Source organism: Geotrypetes seraphini, chromosome 7 (genome assembly GCF_902459505.1).
Source record: "Geotrypetes seraphini chromosome 7, aGeoSer1.1, whole genome shotgun sequence".
In the NCBI taxonomy this organism is placed as follows: Eukaryota; Metazoa; Chordata; class Amphibia; order Gymnophiona; family Dermophiidae; genus Geotrypetes; species Geotrypetes seraphini.
The window spans coordinates 109,137,759-109,159,458 of NC_047090.1; the positions used below are offsets into that span (position 1 = coordinate 109,137,759).

At 44.1% G+C, this 21,700-nt stretch overlaps 1 protein-coding gene across 1 annotated transcript; it reads right to left on the reverse strand.

Annotated features, from left to right (window-relative positions):
• Window positions 1–4,495: 4,495 nt before the first annotated feature.
• SYNJ2BP (synaptojanin 2 binding protein) lies at window positions 4,496–20,940 on the reverse strand. Its single transcript, XM_033951071.1, has 4 exons — window positions 20,682–20,940; window positions 16,461–16,597; window positions 7,008–7,103; window positions 4,496–6,367 (listed from the first exon to the last, which is right to left on the reverse strand). Exons 1-4 carry the CDS (start codon window positions 20,740–20,742, stop codon window positions 6,221–6,223), a joined length of 441 nt encoding a protein of 146 aa, XP_033806962.1. The 5' UTR covers window positions 20,743–20,940; the 3' UTR covers window positions 4,496–6,220.
• Between the last annotated feature and the right edge of the window lie 760 nt (window positions 20,941–21,700).

The window sequence follows — 21,700 nt, forward strand, 5'->3', positions numbered from 1 at the left end:
ACTGCCTCTGTGTTCTTATTGGAAAACGTTCTCATTATAGTGAAAGGCACCGATCTCTACTACCTGAATTTGTTCTTCTGTAAATATGTTGCACTATGATTGTTGTTTTGTTATGTAAGTATGTATACAACATCACACATCTCACATAGCAACACGAGCTGCAGAGACGTCAGAACCAATTGGCCAATCCAGTTTGCCCAACAGTCTCTCTCTCTGGATCTCCACCACTTTGAATAGGTAAGAATATACATTCCCATGCCTACACCAGAGCCGGTTCCCACCCACTCCATGTCTTTCACATGATCTCTCAACCTTGTTCCTACCAGAGCCCTATGTATCTGTCCCAAGCAAGGTTAAATTTGGTTACAGTCGTGACCTTCATAACCTCTGTGAAATTTCCACATCTTTACTTTTTTTTTCTCTCTCTCTATCTTGTACCACTCAAATAATTTGGCACTGTGCCTGGTTGGTTGATGGAGACATGAAAATAAAAACAAATGATTTTTTTTTTAAAAAAACAGCATTAATTTGCTTGTTTTAATTGCCAATTACATTTTCTACTACAGGAAAAAACAAAAAGAATCTTATGGCTAGTACCATCACTTGAGGAAAGAAATTTCTTCAACAAAGAAGATTACATAGTATAGCAAATAAACCCCCAATAGTTTAGATTAAAATGTACAGGGAAATAACATAAATGGGAATAAAGGCACGGGGTGGAATCACCCACAGTTCCCTGTACAACAGGCACAGCTAATAATTACAAAATCAATTTTCTATTAATAAAGACTTGAAGGGATGATTTAATGCCAGCAATTCAAGTTCCTATATGTTTGTTTTTTGCAGTGCATACATCAGTTCTTTTGGTATAAATTAATCACACACATCTTTAATTTCTAACATATGCTATTTTGAAATCTAAACTGTTAGGAAAATTCCTAACTACGGAACTGGCTTAAGGAGGAAGCTGAACCCCACCCCACCCTCCTTTTATAAACGCTGTCCAGATAAATGCCATGTTTTGTTGTTGTTAAAATTCTTTCATAAATGCACTAAGGCACTCTGATGTAGTGGCACACAAGCATCTCTCAGGTGACTGAAGAACGTTGGGATTTTTTTTAAGTTCTCTTTTTTTAAGTTTTCTCTATTTCTCTTAATAATGTTTTGGGTTTGTTTGTTTTTTTTAAATTTCTTGATGACACACAAATTTGGCCACACAAGCCTACTCACGTGGAAAAAAAATTCTTTGGTGTTTCAAGAAACAGAGAAAGCTGCTAACATCCTACTGCCTTAAAGAGAGGGGCAAGGTAAGCCAAAACCAAAAAACAGAAGACGCAGTTCATCACATGCTACTCATAAAGGAATTTAAACCAGAAGACAGGTGAAATGTTAATGTTTTGGTTTGCCTTGACCACCAACAGAATTATCCTAACATAACCGTTTTTGCTTGTGCTGCTCAGCCACTATAAGAAGGACCGCTGAATGCAATTGCAGCCCCTTTTCAGAGAAATGAAACATGGACCTGTTTCTTATTAATGCTGGTCCTCTGGTTTGCAGGTCCCACCCAGTTCCCATCGGGAGCAGGGCAGAATGCGATGGGAATTGGAAAAACAGAGGTCTGCAGGAATCTGGATGCTGAGGAAGCCTAAATTAATACTGACCACACAACGAATAAGACACAAAAGAAAATGGCACCAGATTTGAATGCTTTCCCCAACAGAAACAAAATGAGCCAGACTTCTTAGTGCAAGTGACTCTCAAAGTGGCACATCATTTTTCATAAAGACAATAGACAATGGCTGTTCCAGAATCCCATCTGTCCAAGCATTCCTATAACAAACACATCGCCTATATGAGCCACATACACTTCAAACGACGCTCTGCACATTCATCTATAGTTAAGCCGTCCTTGTCCGCTACATACCATATCCATAGGCCTCGAGCAGAATTCATCCTCGGGACACAGACAACTATAAATCATATGACAGATCCTGCAAGAAAAGGTCTACACCAAAAAGGCAGCTTTTGGCTACAAATAACATTTTCTTAAAATTCCGTGAACACTTTTTCTCCCCTTTTTCCCACTGCCCTAGATGGCATGTACTCAATAAATCTTTCAAAGGCAGACCCATTCAGTATCACGTGCCATCTGCCAGTAAGCTTAGAACTGGCCAGTAATACTCCATAGATGATTAAAGCATTTTTTTTGTTTCTTATACTGACTGCTAAGAACTAAAACCTAGCCTCTTGCTCTCACATCCTCCCTCTCCCCAAAAAATATCCTGAACGAAAGATTAGGTTCTTACTTCTGCTAATCTTATTTCTTGTAAATTCACACACTATTCCAGGACAAGCGGGTTGTGAACCTATCCTCGCCAGACAGGCTTATAGGGAGACAAATATTCAGAGTCTTCAGCTCCTCCCCTCTCATCTCAGCACCGCCTCCCAGAGAATCAGTTTAGTAGAAAAGAATACAGCAACATCTGGAAGGAAAAGAACAAAAGGAGGGGGAACCTCCCTGGCACATTAGTCTATTCTGCTCAGAACATAAACATTAAACAATCATGAACAATTGCAAACAGGAAGGAAAACAGCAGAACCTGAACAAAACAGTGTTAGTAGGAAACACAGCCTGCACCTACGAAAGGGGGCTCTAGGACTAGAAACCCCAATGAAAATGCAAAATATACTCAGGTGGTAATCTTCAAAGGGCTGGATAGAAAAGATAGCCATCCAGCTTACCAGTACTTGTCAAGGCAGACGATCGGCGAATCAGCAGGTTCCAGGAATAGAGTATGGATTTACAAGAAAGAAGATTAGCAGAGGTAAAAACCTAATCTTTCATTCTTGTACAATCCCACTCTATTCCTGGACAAGTGGAACGTAACTGAGCAGTCCCAAAAACTAGGGTGAGGCTGATAAGCCAGCCACCAAAACGGAGGATGTGCATGGTGCCACATCAATCTGGTAAAACCTGATGAAGGTATGCAAAGAGGACATGGTAGCCGCCCTACAGATCTCCTCCAAAGAGACTGCTGATGACTCCGCCCAAGAAGAGGAAATGCCTCTGGTAGAATGAGCCCTCACCAAGAGAGGGGGTTTCTTCCCCACTGCAATAGAGACAGACAAAATAGCCATGCAAATCCATCTGGAGATGGAAGCCAGCCAGCCCAGCAGGCAGGACCCACCAGGATAAACAGATCCGGAACTCATTCGTGACCTCCAGGTACCGCAACAGAGTTCTGAACACATCCAGGGACCGCAGTACCCAATCCCGTCTCTCAAACTGGAGGGCACAAACAGTTGGAAGCTTTACCTCTTGGTTAACGTGAAAGGCCGAAACTACCTTAAGCAGGAAGGATGGAACAGAGCGCAAGGAGATACCGGAGTCTGTAATCCAGAGGAAAGGATCCCGGCAAGACAGAGCCTGAAGCTCAGAAACCCTGTGGGCCAAAGTAATGGCCACCAAGAAAACTGTCTTGATGGTCAGCTCATAAGGAGGACGAGCCAGAGATCAGAGAACCAGGTTAAGATCCCACATCAGACAGGTGCCCAAAGCGGAGACCGTAGCTGGAGTGTGCCTCTCAGAAATCGGATGACGTCTGGATAAAAAAATCAAAGAGCCCCTCAGGGGCTTTGGTCCAAGACAGGAGAGATCAGCCAGCTGAACCCGAAGGGAAGCAACCGCCAGCCCTTCCCCCAAACCAACCCGGAGAAACTCCAGAATTCTGGGAATGGACAGAACTGAAGGATCCTCCTGTCTCTGAACGCACCAGGCCTGATAACATCTCCACACCTTTGCTTATGCCAACAGTGTGGACCTTTCACTTGCTGTGGAGAAGGGTAGAAATCACCACTGACAAGTAGCCTTTGCTAAGACCTTGCACTCAATAGCCAGGCAATCCAGATCCTGAAGCACAATTGGACTCTGCATGAGCAGACGAGGGTGACAAGGAAGCTTCTCTTCCCATCTATCCATGTGAACCATCTCCTCCCTCTTTCTCCTCCCCTATTCCCATCTATCCATAAGAAGCATTTCTTCTTATCTCTTCCCTGCCGCACCCATTGCTATGCACCATCTCCTCCCTGTCCCCCCTTCCCCTCCACCCCTGTGCACCATCTCATCCCTCTCTCATGGTCAGATAACTCTGTTTTCCCCCTTCCCACTCATATGGTCTGGCATCTTTCTCCTCTCCTTCACATAGCCTGGAATCTCTCTCCTTCCCTCCCTCTTCCCGAGGTCTAACATCTCTCTTTCCCTCCCGCTTCCCGAGGTCTAACACATCTCTCTCCTCTCCTCCCTGTGGTCTGGCATCTCTCTCTCTCCTTCCCATTCCAGTTTTCCGACATCTCTCTCTTCCCCATGCATCTCTACCTCACTCTTCTCCCACAATATGTCCAATAATTCTTTCTCCCTCCCTCTCCGCCCAATTCTCCTCTTTCTTCATCTCCTTATATGCACAATCTCTCTTTCCCTCTCTCAAGACGCCCAATTCTCCCATTCTATTCCCTCCCTCACCTCACCATCGCTTTCCCTCACTCTCTCCATTCTATGGCTCATGATCCCCTCTCTCCTTCCCTTCATTCTATGTCCCAAGTTCATGCCCCCTCCCTCCTATCATTTGTCCGAAATTTGTTCTCCCCCTTTCTCGATTCCCAAAATGCCCCTCTTCCTCCCTCCATTCTGTGCCTCAGCTAGGTGCTTGCCTCCGCTATGTAATCCACCCCTGAAATTAAGAAGGTGAGATCCTGGTGTCAGAGTCATGGCGAAACTAGAAAGTCAAGTTCTAGCCACAAAAGAGGTGGCAGTCATCCGAAGCACCGCTGCAACCGAATCAAAAAGGTACTTAAGGACAAAGCCCAGCCAATGGACTTGAACATCTTTTAGGATGTTGTCCTCAGGGGCTGCTTTTGACTGAGTGCCTCCAGGTTATAGGATCCCCAATCTGAGGTTGAGGGAACCTGGGCTGATGAAATTTTGCCCCCCTCTTGTGCTGCAGCACACATGGAACATAGCCACTCACCGGACAGCCATCTGTGGCAAATGGGGCATGAATCTGAAGGATCCTGCCCTGGGGAGGCCAACTGAGTAGTTATCTTTTAAAAATAAAGATACTTGGAAGGTTACAAAATCAAATTCAAATCAGGAAAAAACCCCAAGATGGCCCCAGTGCAATATAAAATCTTAAAAAAGCAGCCTGGGAAAAAACACAGGAACCCCCAAAACACAGCAATTTCAGGATTTTAGGGGGGAGAACTAGAGCTCACCCCCAAAAATCCAACACAGCCCATCAACTCAGTACTTACTGTGTGTGCCACATGGTGCTGAAAGATTGCAGGAAAGGTAGCTGGAACAGCTTACAGGGAGATCTTCTGCCTCATCAAGTCTGTGCACTGGACTCTGACTCTTCTGATTGCACCCCTGGCTTGAAACCAATGACCAGGAACAACCACTGGACTAGTGCTGAAGCAAATATGCATAGGACGCAGTTGGCTCCAATCCCGGTCACACCTTCGAGCCACACAGCCTGCGTCCACCCACTAGTGGACAAACCTGGGGCGAGCTAGCTCCCAAGGGATGGATCCCTGAGCCCCAGAACGAAGGAGCAGGCTGTCAAGGGGGCATACTGTCAGTCGACCCTGCTGGAAGCAGACTTTCCAAAAGTCTGTGATTTCCCGCAGCCCAAGACACGCAGGGAACCTGAAGCACTGTGGCAAATACTGCAAAAAAGCATGAAAAAAATACTTAAAGAAAAATAAATATGAGCAGAAAAGTTATGCTCCCTCTGTTTGGCTTATAGGTTAAAACTGATTCTCTGGGAGGCGGTGCTGAGATGAGAGGGGAGGAGCTAAATACTATGAATATTTATGTCTCCCTATAAGCCTGTCTGGCAAGGATAGGCTCACAACCCACTTGTCCAGGAATACAGCGGGATTGTACAAGAAACTTAGTTTTTAACACTACAGGTTACTGAACACAAAAAAGCATTCAAGTTTCTGGGCAAGTAAGACAAGAATATCAAGGCAAGGGGCACACATCTGTGAGGTGCACACGATCCACCCTCTCTTCCTCGACCCCGCCTGCAGCCCGAGGGAAATGTAATGAACAAAAACAGTGCCATTATAACTTCTACAAGTCCTTAGAAGTTTCAGTCCAGGGTAAAACTTCGATTTTTCTGCCTAGATTGCATATATCTTCATCTCTCTTTAAAGAACATTTTCAGTGCCGATGCCGGTATTTCATGATCAGCCATACAGTAGCAGCTGCACCAGCTAATAGCAGTGGAACCAAAATCGTGCTCAGCGAGAGGCCTCCAGGTTCTCCATCCCCCTTGTGACCTAGTGGGCCATTCTGCTGAGTTTGGACCTGCAAGGAAAGAAGCATAATTAGGCTGGATCTGGACACTTTCAAATAGCACCTCTACCAATCCTGTAGCATCTGCCTGCCAAGTTTCCCAAGGGCCAAAAGAAGTAGGGCATGATGGCATGATCTCAAAGAAAATGACGTGATTCACCTTTATTGCAATTCACAAAAATCGTGCCTGTTCATACTACACATGCGTTAATCTCCCTAGCCAGATACTACTCATCTTCCCTTTAATTGATAAGGGAGGGGCTCTGAAATGCTCTCACCTTTTATTAAAAGTGTTTAATCAACACCATGGTCTCACTTATAATTCTTCAAAGAAGTGTTGACATATGAAACAGAATCAATCCTGCTGGACCACGAGACATCACGTCTACCAGATACTACAGCAGTAGAATTAAAATATACTGCAAAAGGCGGCAGCCAGGATGAAACGAAGAGGAAAGAGTATGAGTGAGGAGGGCAGGAGCTCTAGAAGTGAGGGCATACATTCAAGTTAGTTTAGCTTAGTTGAAACCAAAGCAGTCAGGATAGAGAATCTCTTGAAGAAACTACATTCAAAACTTTACCAAAGTTGGACGAGCTGCGGGCACCAAGAGTGGCAGTGCACAAAAGCTCCTCAAAGGCAGCCAGTACTCACTTTATGTTGAACATTTAACCTGACATCCTCGCCTGCCTTTCTGAACAGGTCCACCACATCACTGTGCAGGAGGTTCTTCAGCACCTGACCGTTGACCTAGTAAAAAGGAGCAAGTGTCAAAACCATTAGCCTTCTATGCACAGCAGGCAATTTCAAAGGTACTTGCCCCCTTCTCCACTGCACCCAGTTGAGCTTCAACCAGCCGGCCTCCCTCCAGTAAATCAAGCAATGTGGCTAGGTATCCCTTAGTACACAGAGCTCAGCTAGTTTTGTGAATACGGAGGAACTGGCAGTTAAGTTTATTAAAAGTTTGTTGTACACGCAATGTCAAGTACTTCAATGCAAATGACAATTTAAAATTGGGAGACAAAAATAAAACAATTTTATACAAATAAACGTACAATGTATACATACAAATAATTATCAATACAAAAGGAAAGGGGTGAACTACAATCTTTTTAACGATAAAGGTACATTTAGAGAAAAAAAACATCTGGAGGGTAATGAAGAATAATTTTAAAAATATGGCTAAGCCTAAAGGAGAGGGTAGGGGAGATTGTGACCTATACATAAGGTCTGATTAAGATTAAGTATTTGAGCATAAGGATTAATAGATGAGTTGTCCTATCTATGTCTCAAATGTGTCTTTATACAAGTGACATTTTAATGAACTTTTAAATTTTTCTAATGAGGATTCACCACATAAGAAAATTGGTAAATTGTTCCAAAGCTAGGGTGCTATAACTGAAAAAATGTACTAGAACTTCATAATTACTTTAAAAATTGTTAGACATACTAGTCATTTCAGAGACTCATTACGTTTTTTATTCTAAACTAAACCTTAAAAGCTTATATACCGCATCTTCTCTATAAATACAGATCTCAACATGGTTTCCAAAAATTAAAAGGGAAATACAGTGGGAGTTGGTGGTAGAGGGAAATGGAAATTTACATTTTTGAAAATAGTCAAGTTCTTTAAACATTGGATAACCAATGAGACACTGTGATATCAGTTACAAAACACACTAAAATGACAGAGATGATTAAGCTACTGGTGGGGTACCTATAAGTTCTACAGAAAATAAACTGCAATCTAGAATCACTATGGCTAGAAATTCTATATATAAGAAAAGTATAGCAGTGGCACTATGGTACCATCCGTTTCACCAGGCTATGAGAATTGTAAAATGATGAAATTAGATGTGTTGCTAAAAAGTAGAACTACAACAATATTAGGTGATCTGAATTATCCAGTGCTGACTCACTTCGAATCGATTCGTTGTCCAAGAAAAATTGGACTCACCGATTCAGCGACCCTCACCCTGGTGTGACCAGACATATATCCAAGGACTCCTAAAACAGCAGCAGCGCTGTGAACATGCTGCTTCGCGGCCTTCCCCCTGCCGTGTCACTGATGACATCATCGGTGATGCGGCAGAGGGAAGCCCTAGCAAAGAAGGTCACGAAGCAGCCCTTTCAAAGCGCTGTCCCTGCTGCTGCTTTAGGGGGCCTTGGAGGTTTGTCAGGTTTCACAGTGGGAGGGAGGGATGGAAAGCTGCTACACAGGGGCACAGGTGGGAGAGGAGGAAACATGCTGCTCAGGGGGGTAGAAAGGAGAGAGGAAGAAATCCTTCATATGGTGGAGGAGAGGGAGACATGCAGGGAGAAGAGAGAGAGATTGAGAAATCCAAGGTGCATCTCTCCCACCCCTCTACTGCCACATCCAACATTTCTCCCTCTCTCATCCCCCGGATCATGTGCAGTATCTTTCACCACTGCCCACCAGCCCCATGCCCAATATTTCTCCTTCTATCACCCCTCTCCAGGACATGCCACATCTCTCTCTCTCTCCAACACTCCTCTCCCTTGCATCCCTTTCAATCTGTCCTACTGTTCCCCTCTCCACGACCAAATCCAACATTTTTCCTTTTCATCCTTCTCTTCCCCATGCATCTCTATCTCTCTCTTCCCTCTCTCTCTCTCTATGCCCAACAATTTTCCTCTTTCTTCCTTTCCCCGCAGGAAGCATTTCAATCCTCCAAAGTAACCCGTTCAACTCTGTAACACCTCTGGAAATGTCCAGATAACCTCTTATGTAATTCACCTTGAACCGCAAGGTAATGGCGGAATAAAAGTCACTAATGTAATGTAATGTGCACCATCTCTTCCCCTCTCACTCACACACTCATGCCCAACAATTCTCCCTTTCTATTCCCTCCCTCCTGTGTCCCAAGTTCATGCCCCTCCCTTCTTCCTTCTACATGCATCTTTTCCCCTCTTCCCTTCCAGCCATGTGCATCTCCTCTCAATTTCCTTCCATTCCACTTTATCCATCCCACTTTCGCTTCGAGTTTGTATTCCAAGCGCAGAGATTTCCGTTGTAATTAATCCACAAGCCTGTTTATAGGACTAATAGGGACCCCTGAAGAAGACAGTTGTGTTGAAACACAGACCGTGTTGGGTCCATGTTTTCAGTGGTTCAGGCCCCAGATGTTTTTATGTGGATTATTTATTTGTTTTAATAAAGCCTTCATCTTGGACATCAACTCTCCACAAGTTTTTTGTTTCTATCTTCCCTCTTCTCCATCCATGTGCATTTCCTCCTCTTTCTCCCTTCCTCTGCATCCCATAAGAAGCATATCCCTTCTCACCTTCTCCTCCATCCATATCCAGCATTTCTCCACATCCATCCAGCCAGCCTTACCAACTCTCTCCATTTCCCCACATCCCTCAGTCCAACATTGCTCCCTCTCTCCTTCCACCCCACCCCCATCCCAGCAAGACCAGCGTTTCTCCTCCTCTAACCTTCCTTCTTCTGCCACCCTACCACTGCCTGACCCGAAATCTGGAGTCCACACAAGGCCTGGCACCAGCACTAACTTCATTGAAGAGCCTTCATGTTCACGTGCTCGGGAAGGTCCTGTCAGCTCCATCCACTTTGACACATTTGCTTCAGAGGGGTGGTAGCAACAGGGCCTCACAAGCGGAAAGACTTGAAGGCTCTGTGTCATTTAAGCTAGCACCAGTGCCAGGCCTTGTATAGACTCCGGACTCCCTGACAGGCAGCGGGAGGGTGGAAGAAGACAGAGTAAAACTGAGGAAATGAAGCAGAGCCCAGAGTGAGAGGAGAAGCAGAAAAATATGTAAATTAGGCTCTCTAGAAACTTCGTAGTAAAGGAGAGTAAATACACGTTGGTCAAGACTTATATTCCTGTTGCACTAGAAACAAAGCTTTTTTCACCAATTTGGAATTCTTTAATGAGGACAATCTTCCTAAGCCTGGGCTTTCCCTGTCCTTTGTTTTCAACCCTGGTCAGAGTTCACAAGGGCACTACAGAGCATTTGGATTCCTCCAGGTGATTCTCCTACAGACACAGAGGAAGAACTGCCAGCGGAAGTAAGATACAGTAAAACCTTGGTTTGTAAGTGTTTTGCAAGACAAGCAAAAAATTTTATTAAATTTTAACTTGCTATACAAGCAATGTCTTTCAATACAAGTACATACAGTATACACGTGTCACATCATCACAACTGAGCCGATGGTTCTTCTCTCTCTGACGCTGCGGGAGTGTAGCGACTGTTCTAAATGAGCGAGGTCTTGCAAAACAAGTACGTATAGAAACATAGAACATGACGGCAGAAAAGGGCCATGGCCCATCTAGTCTGCCCACACTAATGGCTCACCCCGTTAACTACCTCCATGAAGAGATCCCACATGCCAATTCCATTTTTTCTTAAAATCTGGCACGCTGCTTGCCTCAATTACCTGTTGTGGAAGATTATTCCAGCGATCAACCACCCTTTCGGTGAAGAAATATTTTCTGGTGTTGCCATGAAATTTCCCACCCCTGATTTTCAACGGATGCCCTTTTGTTGCCATGGGTCCTTTAAGGAAAAAGAGATCCTCTTCCACCTCGATATGGCCTGTGACATATTTGAACGTCTCGATCATGTCTCCCCTCTCTCTGCGTTCCTCGAGCGAGTACAGCTGCAACTTACCCAGTTGTTCCTCATACGGGAAATCCTTGAGTCCTGAGACCATCCTGGTGGCCATTCGCTGAACCGACTCAACTCTCTGCACATCTTCTTGATAATGCAGCCTCCAGAATTGTACACAGTATTCCAGATGGGGTCTCATCATGGATCTGTACAACGGCATTATGACCTCGGGCTTACAGCTGACGAAACTTCTACGGATACAGCCCATGATTTGTCTAGCCCTGGATGAAGCTTTCTCCACTTGATTGGCAGTCTTCATGTCTTTGCTAATGATCACTCCCAAGTCACGTTCTGCTACAGTCCTTGCTAGGATCTCACCATTTAGGGTGTAAGTCCTGCATGGATTTTTGCCGCAAAGGTGCATAACCTTGCATTTTTTGGCATTGAAACTTAGTTGCCAAGTCTTTGACCAATGCTCCAGCAGGAGTAGGTCCTGCATCATACTGTCGGGCATTGAGCTTTTGTCAGGCACTGTGCTTTCATCTGTTGTGCAGTTGCCTACCATGTTGCATAGTTTGGCGTCATCGGCGAATAATGTAATTTTACCTCGAAGCCCCTCTGCCAAGTCTCTTACGAAGATGTTAAATAGGATCAGGCCCAAGACCGAGCCCTGCGGCACTCTGTTGATCACCTCCGTCGTATCGGAGAGGGTACCGTTTACCACTACCCTCTGAAGTCTACCTCTAAACCAGTCCCTAACCTATGCGGTTAATGTTTCACCCAGTCCCATCGAACCCATCTTGCTCAATAACCTGCGGTGTGGGACACTATCAAACACTTTGCTGAAGTCCAAGTACACGACGTCCAGGGACTCCCCTATATCCAGCTTTCTTGTTACCCAGTCAAAGAAGCTGATCAGATTTGATTGGCAGGACCTTCCCTTTGTAAAACCATGTATTAAAGTTTTTGGGTTGTGGAATGAATCATCTGAGTTTCCATTATTTCCTATGGGAAAATTCATTTTGACATACGAGTGCTTTGGATTACAAGCATGCTTCTGGAACTAATTATGCTCGCAAACCAAGGTTTTTCTGTATTTATTTAATGAATTGGACATGAGTGTACATAGAAAACATATCTGACAAACACTCCTCTTCAACAACACTGAGCCAAAGAAACCAAGAGAAACACAGGCTCAGGCTGTTCTTTACCTTCCTCAGAATGGCTGGATAACGTCCCATTGATGCTATTCTGCACTTTGCCAGCCCTCAATTTTCAGAGAACCCCTTTACTTTCCTGCCTCATACAGTTGGTTACCTCTTTCCTGCGTTCCTGCCAGCTCACTCCTTCTAGCTGCAGAGCAGTGCAGTTAAAGCTTTCAAGGGACCGAATGAACAACCACCTCTATAGCCATGGTTTTTTTGTTTGTTTTTTTACTTGATGCAGTTTTATTGGTTGAGCAGAGAGCCTGTTCAACCAATCAAACTGCATCAAACATCAAAAAGCAGGACTCTTAAGGCTAGGGATTTACCCAGCCCCCTGAAGGCCCTGGCAGCACTGCTTTGAATTTGATTGGTTAAGTGGGCAGCAGGCAGAAGCTGCTCAACTAATCAGATTCAAAGCAGTGCTGCCAGGGCTTTCAGGGGGCTGAGAGAATCCCCAAACCTGTGTTCTCCCAGCCCCTTTTGCTTGATGCAGTTTCACTGGTTGAATATGAAGCCTGTTCAACCAAACTACATTACAACAAATCTGTAGGGCTAGGGATTTACCCATCCCCCTATAGGCCCTGGCAGCTCTGCTCTGAATTTTAATTGAGCAGGCAGAAGCTGCTCAGCCAATTAAATTCAGAGCAGTTCTGCCAAGGCCTTTAATGGGTTAGGCGAATTCCTAGCTCTGAGCCGTTAGGTTAGATGCAGTTTGATTGAGCAGGCAGACTGCACCAAGGAAAAAGTAAACCAAAAAAAAAGCAGGACTGTAGAGCTGGAGAATGAGGATTCACTGAAGGCAAAAGAAAAAGAAAACCAATACTCCATGCAAATTGATGGTATGTCTGCAGCTTAAGAATGTTATGTACCCCATCTCAAAAAACATACGGCAGAACTAGAAACAGTTCAGAGAAAGGTAACAAAAATGTTACAGGATAAGGAGGAGCTCCCTTATGAAAAAAGCTAAAGAGGTTAGTATTCTCAACTTGGGAAAGACCGAGGGAACGTGGAAGAGGTTAATAAAATCATAAATGCTATGGAGCTTGTTAATAGTGAATGGCTATTTATCTTTTTAAAGAGGACTACAGACTCTTTATGAAACAAACTTTGGGGAGTTTTGGGCTTACTCCAACAGTTCAAGCCCTATTGCAACCAGAGCTCACCTTTACCTATCATATCTAAAAAGATTACCACGGTCACCTTCGTTTTGGAGCCCAACAGATTGGGAATTAACATTTTCCTAAGAACATAAGAACTGCCATCTCCAGATCAGACCTTCGGTCCATCAAGTCCGGTGATCCGCACACGCGGAGGCCCAGCCAGGTATACACCTGACGTAATTTTAGTCACCCATATCTCTCTATTCCTCTCGTAAGGAGATGTGCATCTAATTTGCTTTTAAATCCTAGAACGGTGGATTCCGCAATAACCTCCTCTGGGAGAGCATTCCAGGTGTCCACTACTCGTTGTGTGAAGCAGAACTTCCTGATATTTGTCCTGGACTTGTCCCCTCTTAGCTTCAGTCCATGTCCTCTTGTCCGTGTCACATTGGACATTGTAAATAATTTTTTTCCTGCTCTATTTTGTCGATTCCTTTCAGTATTTTGAAAGTCTCGATCATATCCCCTCGCAGTCTCCTTTTCTCAAGGGAGAACAATCCCAGTCTCTTAAGTCGTTCCTCGTATTCCAAGGTCTCCATACCTTTTATTAGCTTCGTTGCTCGTCTCTGCACCCTCTCCAGCAGTTTTATATCCTTCTTTAGGTTGGGAGACCAATGTTGGACACAGTATTCCAAGTGTGGTCTGACCATTGCCCTATAAAGCAGCATTATAACTTTCTCCGATCTACTCGTGATTCCTTTCTTTATCATGCCTAACATTCTATCTGCTTTCTTTGCCGCTGCCGCATATGGTGCCGACAGTTTCAAGGTCCTTTTCTTGTTCGCTCTTACCCAGAATTGCACCTGACATTCTATACTCGTGTTCCTTGTTCTTTCTGCCTAAATGCATTACTTTGCACTTTTCCACATTAAAATTCATCTGCCATTTCTCTAATTGACACAAGTCATTCTGGAGTTCCTCGCTATCCTTCTACGATCTGATTGCCCGGCATAGCTTTGTGTCGTCTGCAAACTTGATGATCTCACTGGATGTTCCTTCTTCTAGGTTACTGATGAAAATATTAAATAAGATGGGCCCAAGTACCGAGCCATGGGGCACACCGCTAGTCACTTTCTCCCAGTCTGAGAACTTCCCATTTATGCCCACTCTCTGTTCTCCGGCCATTTGCCTATCAATCTTAGTATATCTCCCTCTTTTCTATGGCTTTGTAGTTTCCTGAGAAGTCTTTCATGTGGAACCTTGTCGAACGCTTTCTGGAAGTCCAAGTATATTATGTCCACCGGTTCTCCACTATCAATTTGTTTGTTCACGGTCTCAAAAAATTGAAGTAAATTCGTCAAACATGATTTCCCTTTCCTGAAGCCATATTGACTGGCTCTCATCAGGTCGTGTGTATCCAAGTGCCAGACTATGCTATCTTTAATCAGTGCTTCAACCATCTTTCCAGGGACAGACATAAGACTCACAGGTCTGTAGTTGTCCGGTTCTCCTCTTGATCCTTTTTTTGAAAATTGGCGTGACGTTCACTATCTTCCAATCGTCCGGTATCTGTCCAGTTCTAATTGACAGGTTGGCAAGTTTTTGCAAAAGCTCTCCGATTTCAACTTTCAGTTCTTTTAAGACTCTCGGGTGAATTCCATCAGGTCCAGGGAATTTGTCGCTTTTAAGATTGTCGATCTGGTAGTATATCTGGTCCAAGTCCACTTCTACTTTGGTGAGGCTGTCCTCTATTACTCATTTGAACATTTTCACTGCTCCTGGTATTATTGTGGTGTCCTCCTTCGTAAAGACAGACGCAAAGAAGGAATTTAGTCTGTCTGCAATTTGTTTGTCTTCCTTGATGTACCCTTTTCTTCCCAGGTCATCCATGTACATTTTCTGGAGTAAAGGATTCAACTTTCCATCATGTTTCAAAGGATGCAAGGAAGCCTTCATTAGCTACTAAAACCCTTATCCACACACTCATCACCTCTTGCTTAAATTAATGCAACTTGCTTCTCTCAGGTGCTTCACTCAACCATCTTTCTCCCCTTCAATCAATTCAAAATTCTGTCGTAGGACTTATATTCCACTAAAGCCGCCATAGGCACATTACCCCTCTCCTCAGTGCTCCCCACCATGAACTCCATTCATTAGGCAAGTCCCTCTTATTCATACCCTTCTCCTCCCCTGTCAAATCCAGACTCTGTCCCTTCTATCTTGCCGCACCGTATGCCTGGAACAGACTGACTGAGTCAATACATCAAGCTCCTTCGCCAGCAGTATTCAAATCCAAGCTAAAAGCCCACTTTTTCGAGGCTTTCAACTTCTAACTTCCACTCACCGTTAGATACCTATCATTCTCTCTGCGAGAAACTCCTAACCCCTACCTATCCCATTTGTTCCGTCTGTCCTAATTAGACTGTAAGGTCTTCTGAGCAGGGACTGTCTTTTACATGTTGAACGCACAGTGGTAAGCATGCCTTTCAGTGCTATAAAAAGGATAAGTAGTAGTAGTATATGGCCAGGTTTCTTCATTGAAAATAGACTGCAAAAAAAAAAAAGTTATAGATTAATGCCTAGGGAAACATTTGAGGAACCAATTTGCTTAAGAGTTTTTTTCCATTTAGTTTTATCAAATTTCCAACCAACTGACACATCGCAGCAAATGAAAGCATTTTGAGGCTGAAGGGTGAGGTGACAGACTGCTTCTTGAATTTTATAAAGGAGTGTGGCTTATTTGAAATTGGGTTTTGATTGATATTCATATTAACACTACGGGATGAAATATATGCACTTTTCTTTTTTTTCCTAAACTTTCTTCTACCTTTGAAGCTTGGATTCTCCCATTTTAAGAGCTTGCAGAATTGCATTTTTTGTGCCTTCAGTCCCAGCAACATAACATCCAAACATTACAAGGACCTCAGCTCAGAATAGACTTGTTTTCAGCATGCCATGATTGCACACATATATAACCGCTGAACCATATCAAGGTAACCTGAGTTACTAACCTGAAGATTCTGGTTAACAGAGCAAGGCACTCGCCTAGTGCTGCTTTATAATCAAGTTTTGCTTTTACTGTACAGACTTCTGATAAAGCACAGCATTTTCTTTAATGGAGAAACAGATCCTAAATGACATGAATCATGTCCCTTGCCATAAGCATGGAGTGGGAAACAACCCTCAGGAAAGCCAACGTGATACTTTACCGCTATAATTTTGTCTCCTTCCTGCAGTCGGCCATCGAGAGCAGCTGCTCCATCATCTTTTATCCTACTGACGTAGATCCCGCTGTCATTACATATATACTGCTGATCCGTCCCACCAACAATATTAAAGCCCAGACCTGAAAGATTAGTGAGACAGAAATTAAGACAAACAGCTTGAATGGTTTCAAGCAGCAGCTATGAACACATGAGATTGTGAAAACTTTCTGCTCAATATGGAAAGATTAGGTGCAGCCTGCACTTTGATTTCTTTACACAGTATTTTGCATGCTTTTTAACACGTCTAACTTTTGTGGTTCAACCAACACAGACCCCAGATGAAGGTTGTTTATACTGAAACACGAACTGTGTTGGGTCCACACCACAGACTATATACTGTGTATTATTTGGATGTGACAAGCATATGCATCGCTTTTACCTGTGAAGATTTTTAATTTTAAAAAAAAAACCAACCTAGTTATCAAGATCATCGCCTCCACAGTTCCTTTTCGCTTATCTCCTTCCGACTGTGGAAACATTTGATGAATTCTCCCCGCTTTACACAGAAAAATCATGCTAACAGAATACCTCAGTCACACAAACAGAACACAAATGCCAAATCTATAATAGTTGACCAAAAACGATAAACATAAATTAAACCAACATTCCAAGAAGCCACACCTTAAATGCAGTACAACAGCCATATGGATATATAAATAAGGAGTCTAGCCAAAGAGCCTGCTGTACACGGAGCCTAGAAAACTGGTGTCAGCAGCGTATCAATCCCGCTTAGGCGCTGTTCACAGAATTGCACCTAGTGGCACCTATGTAAAAATTTAGGCACTGGAAATAAAAGCGAGGGTTTTAAAGGCCTACATTTCAGGCACCTAAGTTTTGGGAGAATCATTAACGGCACCCAAGTCAAGCTCCACCCGTAGAAACGCCCACTTGGGTGTTAGGCACCATGTGATAGGTGCCTATCTTTTATAGAATTTGATAGGCGCCTATCACCCAAATTTAAGGGTATTTTGCGTATCCAACCATCCCGTTGTTTGCAGGATACCTACTGTAAAGTCTGGCCAGTAGTATCCTTATGTTCAAAGTCAATGGAATTCACATTGATACCCTCACCAGCCCAAAAGATTTCAACTACAGGAAAGAGCAATTGCACCGAATAGCTTCCCTATTTTGAGGATATAGATTTAAATCTAATATCTCGGACTCGGTCATATTTACTTGGAATCTAGAGATTTTCCCTTCCTAATATACTCTCCCTTTTTGTATCTGTCCTATTAATCATTATATTTCCCCCCTCACCTCATGTATAACATTGTTTTGTTCTAGTTTGTGTACCAGTTTGTGACACCCCATATGAATTAAAAATTTTTTATAGTAATGTACACTGCTTAGACATTAATCAAGCGGGATATCAAATTTTAAAGAAACTTGGTCTCTGCAGGAATGTTAACAAAGAAGCAATGGTGTCAGTTAAAGTAAACAATACATCATCTGCAAAAAATAGTATTCCTCATATATGACCATTCTGACACACCATTTGAGCCTTCACATTTTTAACGCCAACATAATTTGCATACTTTTTGTTTAGTACATCAAGAGAGAGAAAAAAAACAAGCTTTTTGCAGCGTACCATAGTTGCCAGGTCTGCAGTTTTCTCGCCCAATTGTTCTGCTTTGGAATGCTGGCTGCAGGAAATTTTGAATAGCTGACGGTTGTGTTTTTTGGGGCTAGTTTCAGATTTTTATGCTTTAAATTAGGCTGCATTATTGCACGCTAATTCTCAAGTTGGCTTGGCATTCATCAAATCAGCACTTAATGTAGACCATGTGCTCAGTATCTAGGCTTACCAGACTTCTGGGAAAACCTGAACATGTCTTCTTTTGAGAGCACTGTCCAGGCTCTCAGATGGACTTTCCAAAATCTGGCATTTGTCCGGGATTTGGAAAGCCCCAATGAACTCCGACTTCGGCTGGAGGGCCTCTGAGCACACACAGATGATGTCACACACATCCGTGCATGCTCCAGGCCCTCCAGACATTGCTGGAGCTCATCCGGAAGAAGCGAAGCTTTGTGGGGGCAAGGCTGGGGGCAGAACAGGGCAGAGCTAGAGGCAGAATGGGGTGGGGTCATGTGTCCGGGGTTTCCCACACTATCAGTATCCCACTATTGGCGGCCCTTGCCCGCCCTCTCCCCAAAGCCAATCATAATCAGAACCTAGCCTTCTCCTGGACTGACCCTAGCTCTAACATTGTCAACACTCAACAGCCAGGCAGCACATGAGCTGCACTATTGGGAAAGACCGGCAGCCAAGGAATTGTGATTTCAGAGAGAGCAGAGACAGGCAGGCCAGGAGCTGCACAATGAAGGAAAGAGATAGGCAGCATGTGCAGATTGTGCAAAAGAGAAACACAGAAAAGAGAAGTTCTCAGCCCATTCAACAAAGTTGGGGAAGTCTCCATTGAGGGAAATGCACTTGGACTAGATTCGTGTTTGCAATCGTGTACCGACTTGATTTTCCTCCAACCTGATTCACTAACCTCTGTGCCAATCATACTCTGATTCGATCCACGCATGCAAATGAGGGGAAATGGCATGCAAAGTAGGAAGGAAGCGATTCACTAACTAAAATCAAGAACACCGACTGAGCTGGCCGATCAACAAAGTAGCAACTGCTGGGGACCAGTCACTCACTTCCTTTCCGACTGCCCTGTTCTCTGCCCCGACTCTCCTGCACTTGCTGCCCTGCTCTCTGCCGACTTCAGTAAACTGCATCTCCTGCTCTCTGCCCCGACTTTGCGAGCCTGTGGTTTTAACCCGCGGGATAAAACCACAGGCTCGCGAAGTAAAAAGTTTCCAGCTCTGTAAGCATGCACAGACCATCTACAGGCAAAGGAGATGGTCTGTACATGTGTCAGGATCGCTCTGCAGCGATCTGTCTGGTCGGTGGGAAGAGTGCCTCCGATCGCCCCCAATTGCATGAGGATGCGTTGAGAATCAGTCAGCCTGCCACGGATCGGTGGCCTTAGTGAATCTAGGCCTTAGTCCAGGAAGTTTCCACTTTTTTCATTCCAATAGAAAAGTACTGAATAAAAAAAGTGGAAACTCGCTGGACTAAGTGCAACACCCTCGATGAAGACTTGTCCGAATTACAGTAAATTGGGCTGAGAGCTTTTCAGTTGGGCTGTTTTTGGGCTGCATTTTCAAGATAAATGGGCAGGATTATAAATAAAAGTATCTGGCAATACTGAAGGGTACCCTTCTAATACAGGCAATCCCCGAGTTATAGATGCCCAACTTAAGTATGACTCGTACTTAAGGACGCAGTTGTGGCTTCATTTGATTTCACCGAGCAGTATTTCCAATGGCATCGACTCCTACACTTCTGTACAGATTCAGGAATGATGCATGGCCACATCAAGAACAGTGTGTGGTTGTGCATGCTTAAGAGAGCATACTGTTAGGGACAGTTGGCCCTTTTGTCAGCTGATAGTAGAGGTAAGCAGCAAGAATCTTAAAATCTACATGTTCTGAGTTACATACAATCTGACTTAAGAATAGCTTTAAAAACGTAACTGGTTCTTAACCCGGGGACTGCCTGTATATGGCTTATTACATCAGCCCCTAGGTTGGGTATCAGGAGCTTTCGATTTTCCTTAGAAAAATCTACAGCCGAGCCATGTTGCTAAAGGGAACTCAATTAGCATGTAAATCTACGTTTCAGAAACTGCCCGGTGTAGGTAACGAAACTAAAATCTGATGTGTTCTTAACGTCCTTTTAGCACAGGGAAATTTGCATACGGCCTTCCGCCGGGAAGAAAACTTACATAGAAACCCTTTACTCAGCAACAGTTTATAAGAACAACAATCGGCAATATGTTTAGTGCTTGTAAAGGAATCCCTCGATTTCAGCACAGAGGGAAGATTGGAACGTCCGAAGCAATGCTTGCAGCTAGAACGTCAGCAATCCTGCTGCTGGAGAATTCTACAGCAAGCTCAAGTCTCCAAAAGATTATATAATATTTCAGTGAAGTGATCTACCAGAATAAATATACAGTGTTGTGCTGAGGAAGAAAACCACTGCGTGAATTCTAGGGCCTGCTAGATCTACAAGGGCCCCGATTTGCAATTCTGCGAGTTGACCCGAACAAGGGCCGAAGAGGCAGCAGCTTGCTGCCCTGTAGGGACTGCCTCCCTTCTCCCCGGTACCTGAGGGGCCTCTCTTCAGATGGATCTCCTCATCGGACGCGAGATAGTCCCCGCCGTTCATCGTGCCCGCCTCCCGGGGGGCCAGCCCTGCAGCACCGCGCGCGCCTCAAGGTGAACCGGCCGCAGCACTTTCACTTTCAGCAGCCTGGGACCCCCGCGGCATGCCGGGACTTGTAGTCTTTCGGCTTTTTTCACGCCCACCGCCTGAGATCGTTCCCGTTTTTTGAAGGTGAAGGGGACCTCAAGTCTGGAGAATGGCTTGTTTTCCAAATTGCAGGACAGATTTAGCACAAAGGGCAGAGAGGAAGAACAGTTTAAGTGACGGATATTCTGAGCTCCGCGTGCAAAACAATAAAAACCTTAGCTTTTTTTTTTTTTTCTTATTCCATATAAAGAACAACTAATAAAAGAGTTGCAGAGCAATTTGGAGAAACCCTTTTTCCCTAGTAGTGAAAAAAAATTACTTTTCTTATTTTAGTTTTGGGATTAATACATGAGTTGTACCCCCAAATTGTTATTTTATATGTAACCCCGGTCCCACTCACATAGTCTGTGTGGACACCGGCTAAGCTCTTTGATTCAAGCATCCGGGACCAGGATGTACAAAGAGGGTTATGATGGTGGGCGCAGGCTGGGGCCATGCTAAATCTCAGTAGGCCACGGGGTTTTAAGGCACTACCTTTACCACTGTAACATGGTCGCAGGAAAAAAAATGCACTAAATGCTTTTAAAACTGACGAATTTCTGTGGCCATCTTGCTATCTCAGCGCCCCGCCCCGTTTATTATGCTGGATAGGATAGCCCTTCTCCTCACAGGTCCTAGTGGGAGTTCAGGCAACCAACGACCTCGTGTTCACAGTAAGGAATAAAGTTTTATTTCTTCCAATCCCACCTCATTCGCTGCATAAACACTATCAAGCATACGTGCATAACATGCACAACGGTATCAATCTCCCAAATCCACCTAGCTAAAGCAACTCCACCACCTTCCATCACCATAGTGACCTCTAGGGGAACAT

What these genes read in the sequence shown, in the direction of transcription:
- SYNJ2BP (XM_033951071.1), bottom strand. Translation starts at nt 20,742, where the DNA reads ATGAACGGCGGGGACTATCTCGCGTCCGATGAGGAGATCCATCTGAAG. An exon ending in TCTGAAGAGAGGCCCCTCAG is followed by an intron (nt 16,598 to 20,681) that starts GTACCGGGGAGA and finishes CTAATCTTTCAG; the next exon opens with GTCTGGGCTTTAATATTGTT. An exon ending in AAGGAGACAAAATTATAGCG is followed by an intron (nt 7,104 to 16,460) that starts GTAAAGTATCAC and finishes CCTTTTTACTAG; the next exon opens with GTCAACGGTCAGGTGCTGAA.